This window comes from Artemia franciscana, chromosome 11, assembly GCF_032884065.1.
Source record: "Artemia franciscana chromosome 11, ASM3288406v1, whole genome shotgun sequence".
Taxonomy (NCBI): Eukaryota; Metazoa; Arthropoda; class Branchiopoda; order Anostraca; family Artemiidae; genus Artemia; species Artemia franciscana.
The window spans coordinates 27,637,412-27,657,836 of NC_088873.1; the positions used below are offsets into that span (position 1 = coordinate 27,637,412).

General features: G+C 34.2%; 1 protein-coding gene across 1 annotated transcript in view; it reads left to right on the forward strand.

Annotated features, from left to right (window-relative positions):
- Window positions 1–20,211, forward strand: part of LOC136032583 (sialin-like) — a 36,304-nt gene extending 16,093 nt beyond the window's left edge. The window contains exons 4-7 of the mRNA XM_065712852.1: window positions 1,151–1,325; window positions 6,561–6,964; window positions 12,900–13,082; window positions 19,952–20,211. Coding sequence (XP_065568924.1) covers window positions 1,151–1,325; window positions 6,561–6,964; window positions 12,900–13,082; window positions 19,952–20,065 — 876 coding nt within the window. The 3' untranslated portion in view covers window positions 20,066–20,211. The remainder of the gene's footprint in view (window positions 1–1,150; window positions 1,326–6,560; window positions 6,965–12,899; window positions 13,083–19,951) is intronic.
- The last annotated feature ends 214 nt before the right edge of the window (window positions 20,212–20,425 follow it).

Genomic DNA, 20,425 nt, shown 5'->3' on the forward strand with positions numbered 1-20,425 from the left:
GTGCCATTTTTCAACAAATTCATTCAATTGATTAATTCTTCGAAACAAAAAAGTTATTTGGTTCTTATAAAATAACACGAGACTAATTTACTTCAGATTTGCATTCATAACAAACAGGGAAGAAGAAAACAATAATTTTGGCTTGTTTTTGTATTTTTGCAGTTATTTTTCGTTAGTTTATATTTCCAACTATAATCGCAATACTAATAGGAAGGTACCTTCTTTCAATTGCTTTGTTCAGAAAACAGCAAATAACTTGATGTTGCGAATTTCCTCTGGCGTATATTGATGTTGGCATGGTTGTGGTTTCTCCTTAAGGTATATGTTCCCTTTAAGCCTCAACCAAGGAATTTTGCGTTAAGTCTTCAGTTGTAGCTGAAAAGCTTCAGATATATCCATTCACCGAGCCATAAATATGAGCTTGCCGCTTGACAGGTTTGGTTCCCGTGAATATTCAGTGAAAACAGAGTGCTATGTGGACTATGGAGCCACAGAAGGATTTAAAATGAATCTTTGGATACCCTTAGAACTGTTTTGTCATTTAAAAAGTGCTTTATAATATATAATTTTAATTTATAATATATAATATATAATTCTGAAATTGCAATTGAATGAGCTGAGTTCTCTTCAAGCTCGTACGATTGTTTGTTCTTTATAACGAGACGAGGAAAGAATAACTAGCCTATAATCTGACATATTGCTTTTAGGAATTGTTCCCTTTGTTTTAGTAATAATTTATGTTAACGCTTTGAGAACCATTTAAATGAAGATTTTTGGGCACTGTTCTGATCCACAAAGATTGAAGGTTTAACCCATTGGTGATAGAAACCAATTGCGGCCCTTTGATATTATAATTTATGTCTAACTCAGTATTAATATGGCAGAACTCTTGTCTTTGCTAGTAATCTGTGTTTTTCGTTTTTTTTTTGTTTTTTTTTTAATTAGAAATTTTTATGCTATATAGTGCTAATTATCCTGACTGTTTCGATGTTTTCGAAAACTTATCCTGTGATTTTCAAGGTGCCCCACAGGAAGTTAAAAATGCAATCATTTAAATAATCAATGAATTTAGATTTTATGTGTGAAATTTGATTCACAAATATTTTCGAGGAATATTATAGTTTGCATATAACTTTTATTTATTTCTTAGGGAGTCACATTTCCAGCAATGCATGCTTTGTGGAGCAACTGGGCCCCTCCAATGGAAAGAAGTCGCCTTGCAACAATAGGATATTCTGGCAACTATGTTGGTACTGTTGTAGCTATGATTACTTGTGGATTTTTAGCTGAACATGCTGGATGGGAATCAGTTTTTTATGTTTACGGTAATATTTGCCTTTTTTTTTTTATCATAGAATGATTTCAGCGTTTCAAGAGCCGATCAAATTCTACTTACTATATCTTTTGAGGTTTTACCGTCAAGAGCTTGAATAAATTTTGAATCGGTGCATTGAGAGGAATAATTCCTAAAAAAAACTCTAGTATAATTCCCAAATATTAATCCTGTATTTATATGACTATTGTAAGTAGGGGAAACAAGCAAGGGTCTTTGGTTTCAAATAGATAGAGCCACGGTTGTTGAAGATATATTACGACTAAAAAAAAGTGTTTCTCCAATGACGATTTATTTTAGCCAGTGCAGTTTTACACTGAGATATAGATAGGTCAATGAGAGAGAATTTCTATGAGTTCGGTCTTCGGAGAGTCTTTTATCTTTATTGAATCCCAGTTCTAAGTCGCTCTAATGCCTTGATCTGGTCATTTGTGGCTGATTTTGCTCCCTTTTTTTTCACCAACGGTTCGTTAATAGTGTTAATTTGAAGTGAAGATACCCAATAAAATCAGCAAACTTTGTGTGTAGCCTACATTCGTATCTGGGCATTAGGAGGATGGAGAAGGCGGAATTCAACTAAACTGAAAGAACATCTGATAATCCAGTTAATACATATTTTTGAGCTTAATAAAGTAAGAGTTTTGTTATTGCGATGTGAAATTCAGAAGAGGACACAAACTAGGCTGGTAGCCGGCCAGAAATCTTATAGCGCCATCGCCTGGTCGTTTTAAAAAGAAAAGAATACGGCATTGAACTTTACAGTCAGGCCCTACCAGCGGTGCTGATCGTCGTTTCTTGGCACTTCAGCCAGGAAGTGCAATGGGAGGCTGGGGGCCAACCATCCTGTGCTTTTGCACACCCTTCCTGTTTACCTTCCCCAGATTTCTGCAGGTACCTATTTAGAGCTGGGTCGACTCAGCTTACAGAGTCATGTCACCTACCTCCGTCCCAAGTCAAATAATTGGGTGCACCAGGATTCGAACCCTCGGCCTCTCGGACGAAGGATCCTAAATTCAGCGCACCAACCCATCCGACTAGGACGACTATGGTCGTTTTTGCTTGAATGAAGTTACCGTCTTTTGTCAGAATTTGGCTTTAACCTCGGTCTGTCCTAAATTTTCAGTAATTGTCACGGGTTGAAGCGGTAAAATTCAAGACAGGTTAATTTTTGCTATTTTGAACAGGGAATAATTTAGGAAAGTGAAATTTTTAGTAACGAATTCAGGGCCAAAAAAATAATCTGGGAAGGTATTGCCAAGCTACTTTCTTAGCCCTATTCTTATTTCTAAGTCTTAGAAATTCGCCTGCTTGACAGGTCTATACCCATTAGAGTTTAGACAAAACAACATTATACCTTAGTCTTCAGTTTCTTTTTCTCTGGTTTTACTTCTGAAAATACTATTCCTGTTATTCGAGTTAAATTTCAAGCCATATAGATGTTTTTTCCCTAAATTCAGGAAATGTATTTGAAGATTTTAGAAACCTCATAAATTGCGATTGAGCAAAGTTGTGAAGCTGAAAAAAACTTTTCTTGTACTTCGTAAAAGCATTAGATCTATTTTGCAAGGTTTCACTATTATGAAACGAAAATTTTTTAAGGTCAACAAAGGACAGTGCTGTCTAGAGAGAGAAAGAGTGGAGGTAGGTACTTCAAATTATCTTCCCATGACATATTTTAGTCTATAGATCCATCCCTGAAAGTTTCGTTTTCCCAACCTAACCGCTTTCCTAGATAGCAAAAATTAGCTTGTCTAGAATTTTAACCTTAAATCGAAAGATCGCAGTTTTTAACAATGAATAGAAGAGCACTGTAGGTGCCTTCAATTCTACAATTTTTTCAGAAGCCCAGTGTTGATTAGTGTTTATTTAACCAAGCTCAAAAAGATTAACAACTTAATTTGATTTAATTTTTTCAATTAACTGATTTTGTGGAATTTTCTGAAGGAACTCGGAAACTATTTTATTATCATTTCGTATGACTAATACTTCTCTTTTATGTACTAATAACGAAGATAGAAAAAAAACAGGGGGAGGGCTGAAATTTTGTGTTTGACTATGATAAAACATAACTAATTCTATTATGTAATTCGATAAAAGTATTTGTAATTCGACGAAACGTCATTCAGTTTTAATTAGCAACTCTGGTACATTGTGGGAAAAAAGGGGAAATGAGCATAAAAGTTAGTTTAATCTTCTTCCGTAAAAGAGCTCGTTTCTCACAAATGTGGAGAACTGTTGGGGTTTGAGCAAGCCGTTTGAACCTCCCTGTGGATATACCACATCAAGTTACTCGTGTTATTTTTTCATAAGGTTGGTAATGCTTTTCAAGATATCACCGTAGTCGGTGGAATCATGAAGTCATCATGTGGACTGGCTGCTTAGTATCTCTGTAAAATCTCTCTCATTGTTTCTTACATCCCTTTGGATATTTTTCTGAATCCATTTTGTAGTGTTTTAATCTAGTTTTGGAACAAATTTAAATTCTATCTTGATAAAAAAAAATTGTATATGTCTATTTTTTTTTAATTACATCGTTTGCGGTATTTTTAATCATGATGTTTCTTCAAGATTGGAAACAATTAAAAATTTAATTGTGAAACCTGTGCAAGTACTGTGGTCAAGTCTTTCTCTTTGAACATCTGTGTTTTAGATAATAAAGTCTCCCCCCCCCTTTTTTCTCTATATTTAAATTCATATATATAACCTAAGTGTATGATGGCCTAAAGGACCGAAGAGAATGAGGTACGCCTATTCAAATTGTAATCAATCCCAAATAAAGTCTCTCCCCCCTTTTTCTCTATTTTAAATTCATATAAAGGACCTGAGCGTATGAAGGCCCAAAGGACCGAAGAGAATGAGGTACGCCTATTAAAATTGTAACCGATCCCAAACTGTTTCTTTATAAATGCTCATTCTCAAGAGATAATGGAGAAAAGAAATTCTCCCCCTAAACTGTGTACTATCACAATGTTAATAAAGGGGGTTTGGTATCCTTGAACGTTTCCTAATATTCCTGGTGTAAACTCTTAAGATAATTTCAAATATTTATTTGTTTTCCTCAAAATCAAGGAGTATACAAAAAAATTAAAGAAACTGTAAAAATACGTGAACAATAGAATAAAACTGGAATATATAATACACTCTAAGACAAAGCTGAATAAAATTTATGAAAAAAATATTTAATAACTAAAAAAAATTTTTCATTCTGGAAAAAGAGAAAAGGTTATGCGTAGAGAAAATATTTTCAAACTTACGATAAAAGTTATACATGATGATTATTCTTCAATTACTTGAAGTCTGTTATGGAAAATTCTGAATTTGTTATTTATTTAACGTGTTAATTCAACCCCGTCCTTTTAGGTCAAAGTTATGGCCCGATGGAGCTAAACTTTTGCATACGCATTTATCTCCGATGATAATATACTTAGTGGGGCCTTGACCTCTCTGGCACTTGTCAAATTAGTATTTTATTAACATTAAAATGTTTGTGCCCTTTTTTTGCTGGGGATATTGTTTAGATTAACTGGCTATTTTTATATTGGGGTAAGGAATCACGAGAAGATGCTCTAAAAACTAATCTATAATTTTGTTTTGGCTTTTTAAGAATTAATTCAAGAAATTTTTTCCACCCAAGAAGTCTATCATAGAAAAGCAAATAACTAAACTAAACCAGAGGCGAGCAAAAATGAAGTCGAACTAGATCTATGTTGCATTGGCAACGTGAGGTTTTGCGGCAACGTTTGTTCGGCTTCGCCGAACAAAGTATTGCGAGACCAACGCTTTCTTTTTGTTTCCTCGCTTCGATTAAACGCTGAAACTGTTAATCTGTAAGGATCTTAAAATAAACAAGTCCCCTACATGTCTTACCGCTGGAACCAAATTGGTCTTACCATCAAATACACCGGAAACATTTAATAGGTACACCAACTAGCAAAAGTTGCAAACCCCTTATTGTCGACTATGATTATGAGCTAACAGCCGACCGTTGCTTAAAACTTTCCTATATGTCTCACAATTGGTATCGGACTATTTTTGGTATACATGTGTACCTTACTACTGAAGTTGTCAACCCTTTTAAACTTTCAAACTGATATATCTTATGAAGGAATTTTTCTTCCAAAAAATGGATGACATATGCTTTGATCAGCTCATCAAGAGCTTTCGACTGCTGTCGAAAAAAAATCAATCGGTTTTAGTTTCAAACTTGACTTTTTTGCCGTAGGCCAAGTTTCTAACGTCATCACTTAGCAAGGAGTAAAGGATAAGCTCTAATTTCTTTAGCAATGAGAGAAATTTTAAAGTTTAAGAGGCACATCTGATGCCATTTCTCTACCGCAATTCCAAGTGAAAAAAAAACAACCGAATGATAAACTCAGCTGCAATCACGAATAGAAATGGGTAGAAAGAATAAATTTGTGGCCCCAGGCAAGAGTTCTACGAAGCTTTCCAAAATGCAGACATATTCATCAATCCGGCCTAAGGTCCACACTTTCCAGAAAAACCGCAGAGGTTAGATCCTTACCACTTTCTAGGAATAAGATGAAATCGGGGTGCTAGAAAAAAAAACCTGAAGTGTTGCTCTCACAACACAATTAAAATAAATCATGAAGTTAAATTTGAAACGAATCGCAAACAGGAATAGGGCTAAAGCTCCCCCTAAGTGAAAGTTCCGCCTCAATATCTTTAGCCTTTTTGTAAACCTAGAATATATATTTCCCGTTTCCCACTAACAAAAACTATTTATAAACAATAGCCAACTTGCATAACTTACACCCCTTGCCCCAAGGACTGTGAAAGGTCGGGTCATACCTGGAAGCAAAGTTACTGAACCTTTTAGCTATTTTGAAAAAAAGACTATCTCAAAATGTTGATCTAACGTCTTTGGGGGGATGGCGGCTAAACAGAACATGAAGGGGGTGGGGATGCCCTTCATGCAATTTTGAATATCAGAATTGGCAGGCACTAGAACCTTGCATTTACAAGCGATTGAACCCCCTCTGAAGTTTCTGTGACAACTCCTTTCATACGAGTGGTCTCGTGAAAAAAAGAAGAAAAAGAAATGAATAATACATTGAAGTCATGTTGTTCCTTACATAGGTACCGCTACTTCGATTCCTATGAAACAAATAACCCTACTGACAGGGAAAAAAATTAATCCACTTAGGATTGTCGATTATCCATAAGCATTTCTTTTTTTTTCCTCGTTATTAACAATAAATTACTTAAGGAGTGGTTGGCGTGATATGGTGCAGCATTTGGCTTTACACTGTAAAGGAATCACCTGCTCTTGACAAGAATATATCTTCGGAGGAACGAAACTACATTGAGAGTTCAATAGGAGTGCTTGAAGAAAAGGGCTCCACACCCTGGAGATCAATTCTAATGTCCTTTCCGGTGTGGGCTATTATTGCTGCTCATTTCTCCGAAAATTGGGGCTTCTATACTCTTCTTACTCAGCTACCGACATTTTTGAGTGATGTTACCAAGTTTAAGCTCGATAAAACGGGTTTTATGGCTGCCATACCTTATCTAGCCATGGCAGTGGCTGTTCAAGGTGGTGGTTTGCTTGCTGATTTACTGAGGACACGGTTCAACGTTAGCACTACCTGGGTAAGTTATAATCAATTAAAAGTAAGTATCAAAGAGTAGGGAAACTTGTTACGAGAATCTACAATTAAAAGGAATTATAGCTACTAGTACCATATCCTTGTAACTGTACACTACCCAGCAAAACCAAACGAATTCCGAGAGACACAGTTTTGAGTTGTTAAAGGCTAGGAGTTTAGATTTACGATGGATTGTACCTGATTTTTTTTTTTTTTTTTTTTTTTTTTATTCTGCGTGTTCTTCTTCTTTTTAGTTACTTTCGATTGATTATAAAACATCCAAAGATATTCGTACACACAGCAGTATCTGAGGATGGGGGTTATTAGGTTTGACCCCCTCCTCCCCTTAGAACACATCTCGGACTCGTAAATTGGTCGTAAAAATGCAAAGAAAAAAACATCTTCGAGGATGTTAAACAGAGTCCACGGAAGGCAAACCCCTTCATCTCTGTTCTTCCCCGCCCTCTCAAAAAAAAAAAAATCCTGGATACGGCCCTCGAATCAAATATGGCTTTTAAGACCTTTTGGCGGAAACGTTCCTTTTTTCTTCGGCCTTTTTCTTTGTGCCTTTTTTAAAGTAAAATCCAAAAGAAGATAAAGCAATAACAGACATAATGTTTTTACTTAGATTTCTGTAATTAACTGTATGATTTTTTTTCTTTTTAACGCTAAACTTTGCTAATTATTTTGCTTCTTTTTTGTGTCAGATACGAACTTGGATAGCCTGTTTCATCCATTTCCCATATTCTTTGGTATACATGGATATCCTTTTTATTTTCTCCTTAGGTTACTTGAGAGTTTTTAAGTGATGTTAGTTAGATATGTAAGAATAAACAAAAATAAAAACTCATTTTGCCATTTCTCGCCTATCAGTCTTTACCTCAAAGTTTATTACTCTTTAAGTTTTTTTCCTACTTCATCGTGTCCATTTTACTGCCCATGTAATTCTTTCTTGAAAGGGGAAATCTGTTTCCAGATTCCCTCTCCCTGTTTTTATTTTACTCTGCTTTTATTGTTCTTTTTTAACTATTCATACACTGTCTTATTTGCAAACATTTAAGACGAAGGTCTTTTCCCGGTCTCCTAGCCTTAGCTTTGTCTCCCCCTTTTAATTTATTAGTTAGCATTTCTTGAAAGAAAAAATGTCTAATTCTGAAACAACAGTTTCAAAGTAACAGAACTACTAAATTTGGCAGTTAAGTATGTTGGTAGCTTTTTATTTTAGAAATTCGTTTTCATTCATTAAGAACTATGCTCTAACATCAAATACTTTTCTCAAACTAAAACTCCATTCTTATGCCAATATTCAAACGTTTTTGTTGCCAGACTTGTTTCTTTAAGGGGTTTAACTTGCTTCCAAATAATCAATTACTTTTGCAACTGATTTACAAGCTTTTGGTCTTTTGCAGATTTAACTATATATAATATAATAAATATATTTGTCATTTTTAGTTATATGGCTAAATTTATTTGTCCATTGAAGTAAGTGTTCGTATCTTTTTTTAGACTTTTTCAGTTTTATAAGTTTCTTAATCTTGTCCTTTTTATCATTTTGTGGCTGCAAATTGTACGCTAAAAACATGCCTGCAAATTAATCCAAAGAATTAATATTTTTATGTATTTTAAATGTGTGTATTTGATTTAAGAAGCAAAAACTCTTTTGTAACAGGTTATGTCACCAACAGGTTTTCTCCATCAACCTTAATCTTGTTCTCTGACGCATATAAATGTACATTCAAGCGGAGATTTTGGAGAAAATATTAGGTTATGAAATAAAAATGGTTAATTATATAAATTCTATTGACTATTGACTGGAGTTCATCAGAGTCAACTTGTCTTACTGATTTCAAACAAAGTTTTATTTCAGTAGATGTGCTCATAGTTTTTTAGAAACACAGTCAAGAAAATTAGAAGAATTTTGAAAAATGAGATTTTCTAAGTTTATAATGCTGCTCAGATACATACATAACATTATCTATAAAAATAGTATTCAAGGGCTGTTCTCCCTTATTTTTATAGCACTATATTTCTTTCTATAAAATGCTCGATATGTCCTATAAACTACTTCTATTCATTAAAAGTACTTTACTTGTTGTTTCAGATCAAATTTTCGACAGTACGCTGGAGTACGTAGCCTATAGGTTTTTCAGCTCTAGCTTGCGGATTGTTAATTTTTTGGTAATTTTTCTGAAGGTAGGAGTGTTCATGCGATTTTTGATGTGTATTTTTGATGTGTATTTTTCAGGTAAGAAATTGTTTTAATGTGTTGTTAATATGTTAACATGTTGTTAATATGTAAAAAAAAACATTAGTGTTTTTTCAGGTAAAAATTGTTTTAATATGGCATAAATGTGTTAATATGAGATATAAGATATACGTTTATTAAAAAAGAAAACAAACACTACTCGCCATTCGCCTGCCAAGAAAGGCAGTAAGCTTGGAAGGACAAGCGAGGTTATCACCCACAGCTAATTAAAACCACATTCATATCACGCTACTCGACACAAATGAAACTCAACTGATGAAGGAAGAAAGGAAAAAAGAGAAAGAGGAAAAGACGAGAAGAAGACAGAAAAAATTAAGAGCAAAATAAATAAGGGAAATGCCTTAAATAGAATGACAACCTGGAGCGGGCTTCACATCAAAATCCTCCATGAGATAAAAGAAACTTCTTTGCCCGTGATTTGAAGGCTGTAAGACTATGTGTATTTTTCACACACCCTCGGGCAATATATTTCAAACATGGGGACCATAATGCCGAATCACAAAAGATGCCCGAGTGGTACTCCCAAACTCATGAGTTAAGTTATCAGCTTTTCTTGTATTATGATCATGACGGTCTCTATTAAAAGTAAAAAGATTTTCAAAAGCAGGAGTGAGCAGGCGATTCAAATATTTATACGAGAAAATCGTGACTTGGTAACCTCGAATTTGGGATCCATCCATTAACTTATTCTTTTTAAAATGCTCATGAACAGGAACCTCATCAGAATCATAAAATTCTGATAATAATTTTGCAGCTCTACTCTGAAGTTTTTGTACTCTTTTGAAACATGTTACAAAATTACTTGCTCGTATAGAGCATCCGTAGCTAATATATGGACAAAATACAGAAAAATAAATCATTTTTAGAATATTCTTTGGGACTAGATTTGTAATTCTTCGCATCACCCCAAGACCTCTACTTAATTTTTTAGCTATCTCACTTGAATAGTTTTTCCACGACAGGTTTTTTTCAATTAAAAAACCAAATACTTTGTTGTTGCTACTCTGTTTATCGCATTTCCCCGAACCGTGGTTTGATCATTTCCAGCACTTGATGAATTCTAGAAAATATCATGAAAAAAGTTTTAGAAAAGTTTAGGGTTAACAAATTTTGTTGAGAAAAAGTTAGAAATTCAGAGACAGCATTATAAATTTTGTTATACAAAACATCAAGCGAAGGTGCAGCTAGAAAGAGTAAAGTGTCATCTGCAAACAGGATGACACCAGTCTCCGTCAGGTAATGCTTCACTCGATCAATAAAAATGATGAAAAGGAGGGGTCCCAGGATTGACCCCGCACTCTGTTTTCTTTTCTGAAGATGAAACTGATCCATTCTGTACTATCTGATACCGGTTATGTAGATATGATGAGAACCACTCCAGCCTTGAACCCTTCACCCCAATCGAGTCAAGAGCTTGAATAAGTTCTGAGTGGTCCACCGTACCGAACGCTATTCTCATATCCAAAAACACAGCTGCAGGTATAAGATCAGCTTCAGATGCATATTTAATGTAATCAACCAATTTCAGAACTGCCATATCTGTAGATAGCCCTTTTCTGAACCAAAATTGGATTTCTATTAGAATTTTATTCTTTTCAATATAACAGCTTAATTGGGCATGTACCGCTTTCTCATATAACTTAGAGAAAAATGGGAGAATAGGTATAGGTCTTGGATTCGATGGGTCATCTTTTTTCCCTCCTTTATGAAGAGGAACCACTCTTGCAATCTTTAGTGCTTCCGAGAAGACTCCATGATCCAGAGAAAGGTTGATGAGGTGCGTCAAGACAGGTAAGATACTCGTTTTGGCGGCTTTTATGAGTTTCAGCAAAAACTCATTCATCCCACTAGAACTCGACTTCATCGCAGCCAGGAATTGTGCCACTTCCCGTTCCGAATATCTTGCAAATTCAAAGGAATTCTCGCTTGCAGGTTGTCTTTCAAAAATAGATTCAACACTCACAGATGTGCGTAGATTAGTCCGCGCTTGATTGCAAAGTCTTTATCCTTTATTTGCAAAATAATTGCACAGAAATTCAGCTATTTGTCGAGAATCAGCAAGAGGACCTTCTGTGGTCTCCATGGCTCTCACCTCCTCCTTAATATGAAAATTACCCAAAAGTATATTTATTGTTTTCCTTGTATTTTTCATATTCCCTTGATTTTCATGGAATTCATTTTGGAAATGAAGTTTCTGAGCTTTCCGTTTTACTGAATTTAAAATATTCCGAAATTTTTTGAATTTTGTAAAATCATCATCTGAATGATCGTTTAAATAATTCACATTGAGTTTGTTTTTCTGCTTTATTGAAACTAGAATAGCTTTTGTTATCCATGGTTTCTTAGAAAAATTTCTATTAGGGTTTATTCTTCGTAAGGGACATGTTTCATTCATTACATTCGTCACTATCTCACTGAACAGGCTATATGCTGTTTTTGGACACTTCTCCTCGTACACGCGAAAATTTGTTTCATCCATCTTATTTGCAAAACTCTTTAGGTTTTTACTTTTCATTTCATGGTAAAACGATATCCTTTCATATCGTCACTCTCTACGCCGAGCAGTGCCCGGCATGAGACTTAAGTCAGTCAAGTAAGTTAATTTTATCTAATAACAATTAAAATTCATCAGTAAAAAAACTAATATCACATGACGGATTATTGTAAATCAATCCCAGAATCAAATTTTGTCCCTTCATTTTTTATTTCGATGAAAAGTGTTTCGATCCTACCTCCGAGCCACAGGGAGAGTTCATCCCTAATCCAATATTGAATATCTTCATTAATCAAAAGACATAGCTTGCCCTTCTCCATTGATGTCCGTTCTCTTCGCTCGCAAACATATCCTGGAAAAAAAAAATCCCAGAGTAGTGACTTGCTAGAAACAAATGTCTCACATAGGCCTACAATGCACGGCATCTTGTCTAGCAAACTTAAAATCTCATATAAAGAAGAATATGCCGCTCTTAGACTTTGACAATTCCAGAAAACGATCGCTCTTTCTGCACTCACATGTTTTGAATACTCATAAAGATTATTCCGATTCACACAATTACTTGGGCGACAATTCAAGGAAAAATTATCAATGCATTCATCATCCCCCGCAAGAATAAACCGGTTTTGTTCAAATTCACTCAAAGCGTCATCATATCTATTCACGCTCATTGAAGAAGGAGACTATTTTATACAAAAAAATAAGTCTGATAGGCAGAAAGAAAAAGGGAAAAGAAAGAGGAACTGACATTTTGGCTACAAAATATAAAGGGGAAAACAAACATACAAGTGATGCAGCAACATAATTTTACAACTCAAAATTATGCGGTCGGATTCAGCAAACGGACCACATCATCCATAGTTCTAATTTTACTGATCTATCCCGCTGAGTCTTTTCCAAAAATCGTCCTGTTGTTCGACCAAAAATTTTTGTTTCTGAGTTCACTTTTAGCCAAGTCAAGAATCTGATTCTTTTTAGATGTTAGGTACTCGGTAACGAAAATTTCCGACCGAGCAAGTTTTGACTTACATGCAAACACTTTTCTTGCAGTTTCAGCAGACTTGAACGCAAACAACACAGACGCAGGACGCTTTTTCGCATTTACAATGGTGTCCGAATCAGTAAAATTTGCTAGAAATTTATATACAGAAACTATTGTGGTCGAAGAAAAATCAGAAATTTGCATTTTATCCGTAATCACATTCAATACACACTCAGAGATGGGAAGACCTCCACTTTGGTCAACACCATGAAATACAAGCTGATTCAGTCGTTTTTCCTGCTCTGTATCATCGAGACGGGTTTCAGATTCTTTCAAACACTTTTGCAACAATCCCTGGGATTATTAGTCCTGGTTTAACAGGAATTATTGTACAAGATAAAGTAAGTAACTATTTCAAATTTTTTTTAATGCTACCCTACGCATTGTTTTTCTTAAAGCGTATGAAACTACATCTTAGCACACGTGTATGCAGCAATAAGAAGTCCTGATACCCGATCCAAAATATAGTGGCAACTTTAGATAAAAAAAAAAAAAATTTAAGTTTCAAATTTTATTTTTATGATACACCGATCAGAATGGAGTTTAGATATTTTTTTTTATTTGAGTGCTAGAATCGGAAATAATAAGAAAACAAATAGGAAAACCAAAAAAAAAGGAAACAGTTTTCCTCTATGTGCGATGTGACAACAAATATGTTGCAGATTAATAGCCGAAAATACTTAGTAACAAATTGCTGTTGATGTAGGTTTTCAAGCCATTTTCTTATCATTTTAATTTTCTATTTCTGTGGCAGAACTCTGACGATAAAATCAGTGCGAAGGTGGTAGTTCTTATAATCTTTGTTCCACTGATGGCTGGTGATTGGTGGGTAACTCTCCGACATCTTATGAGTAACATGTGGCGTCATTTCATGAAATATTTTTGAGTTGGGGGATCTATTTTCGAAAATGTAGAGGAGGGAGACAAGTTTGTTGTTCCTTCTGTTTTTTCAGTGAAAATGCCTAATAGAAGCCATTTTTTCAATGTAAATACCACAAAAACTTATTTTTCAAAATATAGGGGTGGTAAGTTCTCCCTCTCCCCCAATTATTACTGCTGTCAGGGACGAGTGTTGCCTCCCCCAGCCAGTCTGAAGCTGGCGGATGGGACTCTGGGAATTGAAAAACAGTGGTCCTCGACGTTCATAGGGGTGGATCCATGAGCAAAACCTATTAGACCATTTATCACTGATCTGGGTTGCAGTGATAGCTAGCAACCTAGTCAGAAACGATCACTTCCCATACTAAGGAATATAATAGCTTGTAACTCCTAAAAATAAAGTTAGATCGAAACAAACGCTCCAATGCTCAACGCAAAAATCGTTTCAAATGCTCCTGTCCAATTTATAACACCACACGCAGACTAATTACTGTACAGAAATATTGAGAAGTGCCTCTTTCCCCTACTGCTTAAGAAAATTGATGGTTAAGAGCGACAGCTTTAAAAAAAAGTTCGTCCTTCAATTGGTTTAAGCTAAGAAAAAGCAGGAGCCTTTTTTGTATATCTATATATATAAAAATAAGTTGTCTGTGTGTGGATCTGTGGATGGATCAGGTGACGTCATGTTTGTTCGCATATGACGTCTGAATTATTTCACACTAATACAAAAGAAGAAAAAAACTAAAAAAGGTAAAAACTACAAAAAAAACTAAAAAGAAAAAAAAACTAAAAAAGCTAAAAAACTAAAAAAAACTAAAAAAAGGTAAAAATCTAATAACTAAAAAAAAAACTGAAAAAAATAAAAAAAGGCAAAAACTACAAAAAAAATAAAAACTAATAAAAAAACTAAAAAAGCTAAAAAACTAAAAAAACTAAAAAAAAAACTAAAAAAAGGTAAAAAACTAAAAAAAACTAAAAACTAAAAAAGAAAAAAACTAAAAAAAAGGAAAAAACTGAAAAATAAAAGAGAAAAAGAAAACTAAAAAAATATGAATAAATATATATAAAAATAAGTTGTTTGTGGGTTATGTCTGTCTGTCTGTCTGTCGAGTGACGTCGTGTTTGTCCGCATATGACGTCTGAATTATTTCACACTAATACAAAAGAAGAAAAAAAACTAAAAAAGGTAAAAACTACAAAAAAAACTAAAAAGAAAAAAAACTAAAAAAGCTAAAAAACTAAAAAAAACTAAAAAAAGGTAAAAAACTAAAAACTAAAAAAAACTGAAAAAACTAAAAAAAGGCAAAAACTAAAAAAAAACTAAAAACTAATAAAAAAACTAAAAAAGCTAAAAAACTAAAAAAACTAAAAAAACTAAAAAAAGGTAAAAAACAAAAAAAAACTAAAAACTAAAAAAGAAAAAACTAAAAAAAAGGAAAAAACTGAAAAATAAGAGAAAAAGAAAACTAAAAAAATATTAATAAATATAAAAAATATAAATATAAATATAATATAAATTAGCAATCAACAAAGCACCGAGACACAAATGACGACCGGGACACAGGGAGTATAAATGACGACCAGGACATAAGTAAAAAAAAAAACTAAAAAAACTAAAAAAATGGTAAAAACTACAAAAAAACTAAAAACTAATAAAAAAACTAAAAAATCTAAAAATCTAAATAAACTAAAAAAGAAAAAAAAGAAAAAAGGAAAAAAATAAAGGAGAAAAACAAAACTAAAAAACGAATGTATATACAGACCGGGACACCGGGATACAAATGACGACCGGGACACAGGGAATATAAATGACGACCGGGACACAGGGACACAACTACAATGGGGACGCCGGGGGGCACAGGGGGATATAAATGACGACCGGGACACAAGGAATATAAATGACGCCCGGGACACTCAAAGAGAAATCACAGACTGGAACACCGGGACACAAATGACGACCGGGACACAGGGAATATAAATGACGACCGGGACACAGGGACATAACTACAAAGGGGACGCCGGGGTGCACAGGGGGATATATAAATGACGATGGCGACTCAGGGAATGGTCGATTAGCAATCACCATCAACAAAGCTCAAGGGCAATCATTAGAATCATGAGGTATAGATCTGAATACGGATTGTTTTCCCATGGACCATTATATGTTGCATGTTCAAGAGTCGGTAAACCTGACAATCTATTTATATGCACAGACAATGGGACAGCAAAGAATGTTGTATATTCGCAAGTTTTACGTAGTTAAAAACATATATATATATATATATATATATATATATATATATATATATATATATATATATCTATCTATATTCACAGGTGGGACATAGGGACACAACTACAATGGCGCGTAACTAATATGGCGCGTAACGACTTACGCGCGCGGGGGGGCTTGGGGGGGGGCGCGAAGCGCCCCCACCAACTAGGTGTTGGGGTGGCGCGAAGCGCCACCCCAACAGCTAGTGATAATATATTAATATATAAATATGGTTGCCATAATTTATGCAAGAGTAACTAGAAATTTGACAGAAAGAGACGACATTAAAGGATCAAAAAGTGAAGTTTCTTTGAACATTTGACCGCCACAACCCATTTGTCACACTAGTAACGTTTCTGACATCTTTTGCTTAAAATTAATAAAAAAAAAGTCTTGCGCTTTTTCTCTAGACCACATCTGAGTTACATTAGTAAGGAAATTATATAATTGGTTGCAGCGAAGCCTTTCAAAAAACGGGCGTGAGACGAAAAGAAACCATGAGTATTCTCGTTCGCGACCACCAGAGATTAATTGGTTTGCACTCCCCCCAGCAAAAATTTGAAGTCGACTTGCAATCTTTCGAATCTATGCAGCTTGCAATCTCTCGTTTGAATCTTTAAAAGTTGCAAGATTCTCTTTAGAATCTTTGGAAAAGAATCTTTGGCCAGGAGTGGTCCTTCAGACTTGATTTCGAGTAATTTTAGCACGAGTAGCAACTATCCACAAGATAGACACGTAAGTAACCTTGAAAGACAACAAGGAAGGTAGAACTACACCGTGACCAGACGCGATATAGGAAAATACGACGTTTTCTTTAAACTTAAATTTGCAAGATTAGTTTTAAAAACAAATATCGATGTTAATCTTGCATGAAATCTATGTACATAGTCTTGTGCTTTTTGGATTATAACCTAAAAAAGTGTTATAAACGCAGACTTGTGCCATTCAGATAACTCATTTTCATGAATGCGTCTAATTGCTCGTATGTCTGCGTTTCATTACGTGTTTCTGTGTGGAAATATTTTCGAAAATTTTTGAAAAATTAACATTTTTTTCCTTTTTGCAGTTTATTAACCAGGGCTTCTTCTTATTAAATGCTGGCTTATTTGGTTTTGGTGATTGCATGGGTGGTTGGATTTGCTGAATTCAGTATCGTGGTCATCTGACGATAGAAAATGGGCCACATGGACTGCATGCATCATGGGCCAGGTGTTAATTGAATCAGTGTAAGTATTCATTAGCTGAGTACAGATTTTCAATATATAAATCCCTACTGGCATCTTTGTGTTGCCAACTAGTTAGTATGTTTATTAAACATGCTATTTCTTAATCCGGATGCGGAAAATTTATACATTTCTAACAGATTAGTTACAGTTCTACTTTTTGATAGATTAGTGTAGTTTTTTGCTAGATTTTTTTGGTTGTTTTGGACTGTGTTTCGAAAATACAGCAAAGTTTATCAACTTTAACTACAATAATAAATCACAGGTTCAAGCAAGAAAAGGAATGATGAGAAATCATGAATATGGGAAAATACATCGAGACTCGCCAAAATATCCAGTAATTTGTCCAAAGAATCAGACAATTGAATAAAACATCCGAAGAAGTAAATGTCGAATGTAAAGTAGAGGTAGCTCTAAATGTCAGATCCACGGTATGGAATAAGGTCTTTTTTTTGTATAACAAATAATCTCCCTCATCTTGATAGGAATTTAAATTTTTTGCTCCTGTCTGAAAGTGCTAAAAAATATTTATTACCATCTTATTTCTACCAAAAACCTCTTGTAGGCCGATATAAGGAATCTAAATTATCGATATGAATATTAAGCCTATCAGTGAGAAAAAATTTTTTGGCCTATTTTCTGGCCCCCTAACAGATTCTCCCTCTCTAACAAGACTTTGTGTCCTACTGGTTGGGGGAATGGTTCCTAAAACTTTTAAGCTATTTAGATCTTTAAGCTCATACGCGCTACGTTTCTCTGCTATATAACCTGTTTTACGAATAATCAACAACTGGCCTAGTCTAGGCTGCTCTGTATTTTTCTTTATCTTTCTTTCTATCACTCCTTCCATCTCACTCATTCTGTTCCTCCCTTTCTTTAATAGCTTCGTTCTAAATTTTTAAAAGGTCATGATAATTGCAACTGTTCCTTTTTGATTTTTAAATCAAATTCTACAATCATTTCACCAGTCAAAAAGGAGCAGTGTCTCGGCTGCATAGTTATCCCTACCATCCGACATACTATCCAATGCTCTTTCCAAACATCATAATTACTACCACATAATTGCATTCCAGCTCCAGTAATGGATTGGTTTAGTACTAAGCTGCGCACAAAACGCTGTTGATTTTTTTTTCTTTTTTTTTCTTGTATTTATCGGAATTATGAACCTACTATTGATGAAAAAGTGCAAAAATACTACAAACTGACCTTGTCTACGAGGTTTGGTATATAGGCTTTGGCTGTTTCCTTAATTACACTAATTCCTGGAAGTGTCATAATTTCAATTGTTCTATGTTATAACAGCAATAGAGTGTTTAAACGTATATTCTTTTTAATGAAATACAAATGATGCTTTGATATTTAAAGGTTAAAGGGGGTCAGTAGCCTCCCTTTATTTTTTTCCTAATTTCTTGGTCACTTTGGTTTTGAAATGGAATTTTAGTTTCTGTTCGTCTTAGTAATCTTATGTTCTTACACAACAGTAAGAATCTGTTATCTTTATGCGTATGTGACTATCTATTTTATTTTCGGTTCCTTAGAGATTTTATTTATTCATTTATAATAATTTACGTCTGTTTTAGGTTTTAATTACTAAATTAATTTATTTCCGTTCGTTTTTGGTTTTTACATTCCTCTTTACTTTTCTCTGAAAAAGAGGGCTTTTGGAAAATGTCTTATTAATAACTCACGATAAAAAGAGGTTTTAGTTTCATTGAATCTCATTTTCTTTCTACATGACCATAAAAACCGTTTAGTACACACACTCCTCCGTACCTACCTTGGACAACACCACACCAGAAAACCACAATTAACCAATGAATAAAGATTGTTTCATGAGCCAAACTTTTATCATTTCCGATAAAATTGAGCGTCTTAAATTTTCAGTTATTGATTGTATGGAAGTTGATTTGTATTACGAATGGTTAAGTTGCATTATGAGGAATGATTGCCAGGAGGCTGAGCATATTTTCAGTGAGATAATCGTTGGTTCAATTGCATGGGAGTTGGGAGGCACGAGGGTTAAGTCAAGTGAAGTTGAGTTCAATGGGATTGAGTTCCAATAAGACCGCCAATTACAAATTCGTAATATTTGGAAAAAATCTAGGACCTGAGTAAATTAGGCGGATAGCTAGAATTCTGGTAACATTTTTACTCCATAAATTTGTAGCAATATAATCCGAGCATGTAACCAAGTGTAACACCGTACCTATGTTAGGGCAGATTAGGTGCCTCTGAATTCGTCTTTGGGTCTGTAAGTATGCTCCTAAGAAGACATTTCTGGTGCGATTCAAAAATTGCACTGGATTTCCCATTGAGCCATACTTGCTGAGCATTTTCTGTAACCTTATAAACCTATCTAAAACCTATGTCAATTATTCGGTATTGAATTTTTTTGCTGCTGTGTTTAGAAATATCTAATAAGGTCTTGAGTAGGTGGTAATCAAATTTCCTTGTCATATATACCTTTCTACGATGCTGAATTCTAGGCCATCTCCTTAAAGAGGTTTCAAAGTCATGGATTATTTAGAACTTAAAAAGTATAATTTATCGTATATGTTAAGAGGGTTGAATTGTATTTTTGACAGAAGAAATTAGGAATCGAAAAATTAAGATTTTCACAATTTTACGAACTTCCAATGATAATTGCGACAGCCTTATTAGGATAGAATAGTAATTGAAGTGATACTGACTAGTGACACAAACTGTTTCCATACCCTAACATTAGTTTGTCTATGTCTTCTTATTTTTATGTCAGTTATAATACTTGAAACTACATAATTAATTTGTAGAGAAAGTGATCAAGATTAAATATATCTGAATTTCTTTTCTTTAGGAAGCTGAAAGTTGGCATATCGTTTTCTACATATCTGCTGCCATTTACCTTTTAGGAGGTATCTTTTACCTTATTTTGATTGAAAGGCAGAAATGGGCCCTTTGCAGCAGATGAAATAGAAATGGCATAGGACGAGATCTACTCTGAAATAAGACTTTTTAAATATTTGTTTTATTTTTGGTTTTTTGCCTTTTATCCAATTCTTAACAAAACAATATTGGTTACCAAAGTTTAATAAAATAAAATACGGCATAGGTTCAGCCTTCAGAGTAAATTTCAAAAGGTTATAGATTGTTGAATGAAGATTGGATAATTCCTATGAATAAGGGGCTAGCTGTAACTGACTAAAATACGGTACGCCTTGGCTAGCTTAGAGATCATGATTTAATGAGATAATTCAGTGATGCACAGGATTTTCCTTGAAACTGAGTAATATTTGTTGGCTTTGTTATAAATACAAACTGATATGTTTCT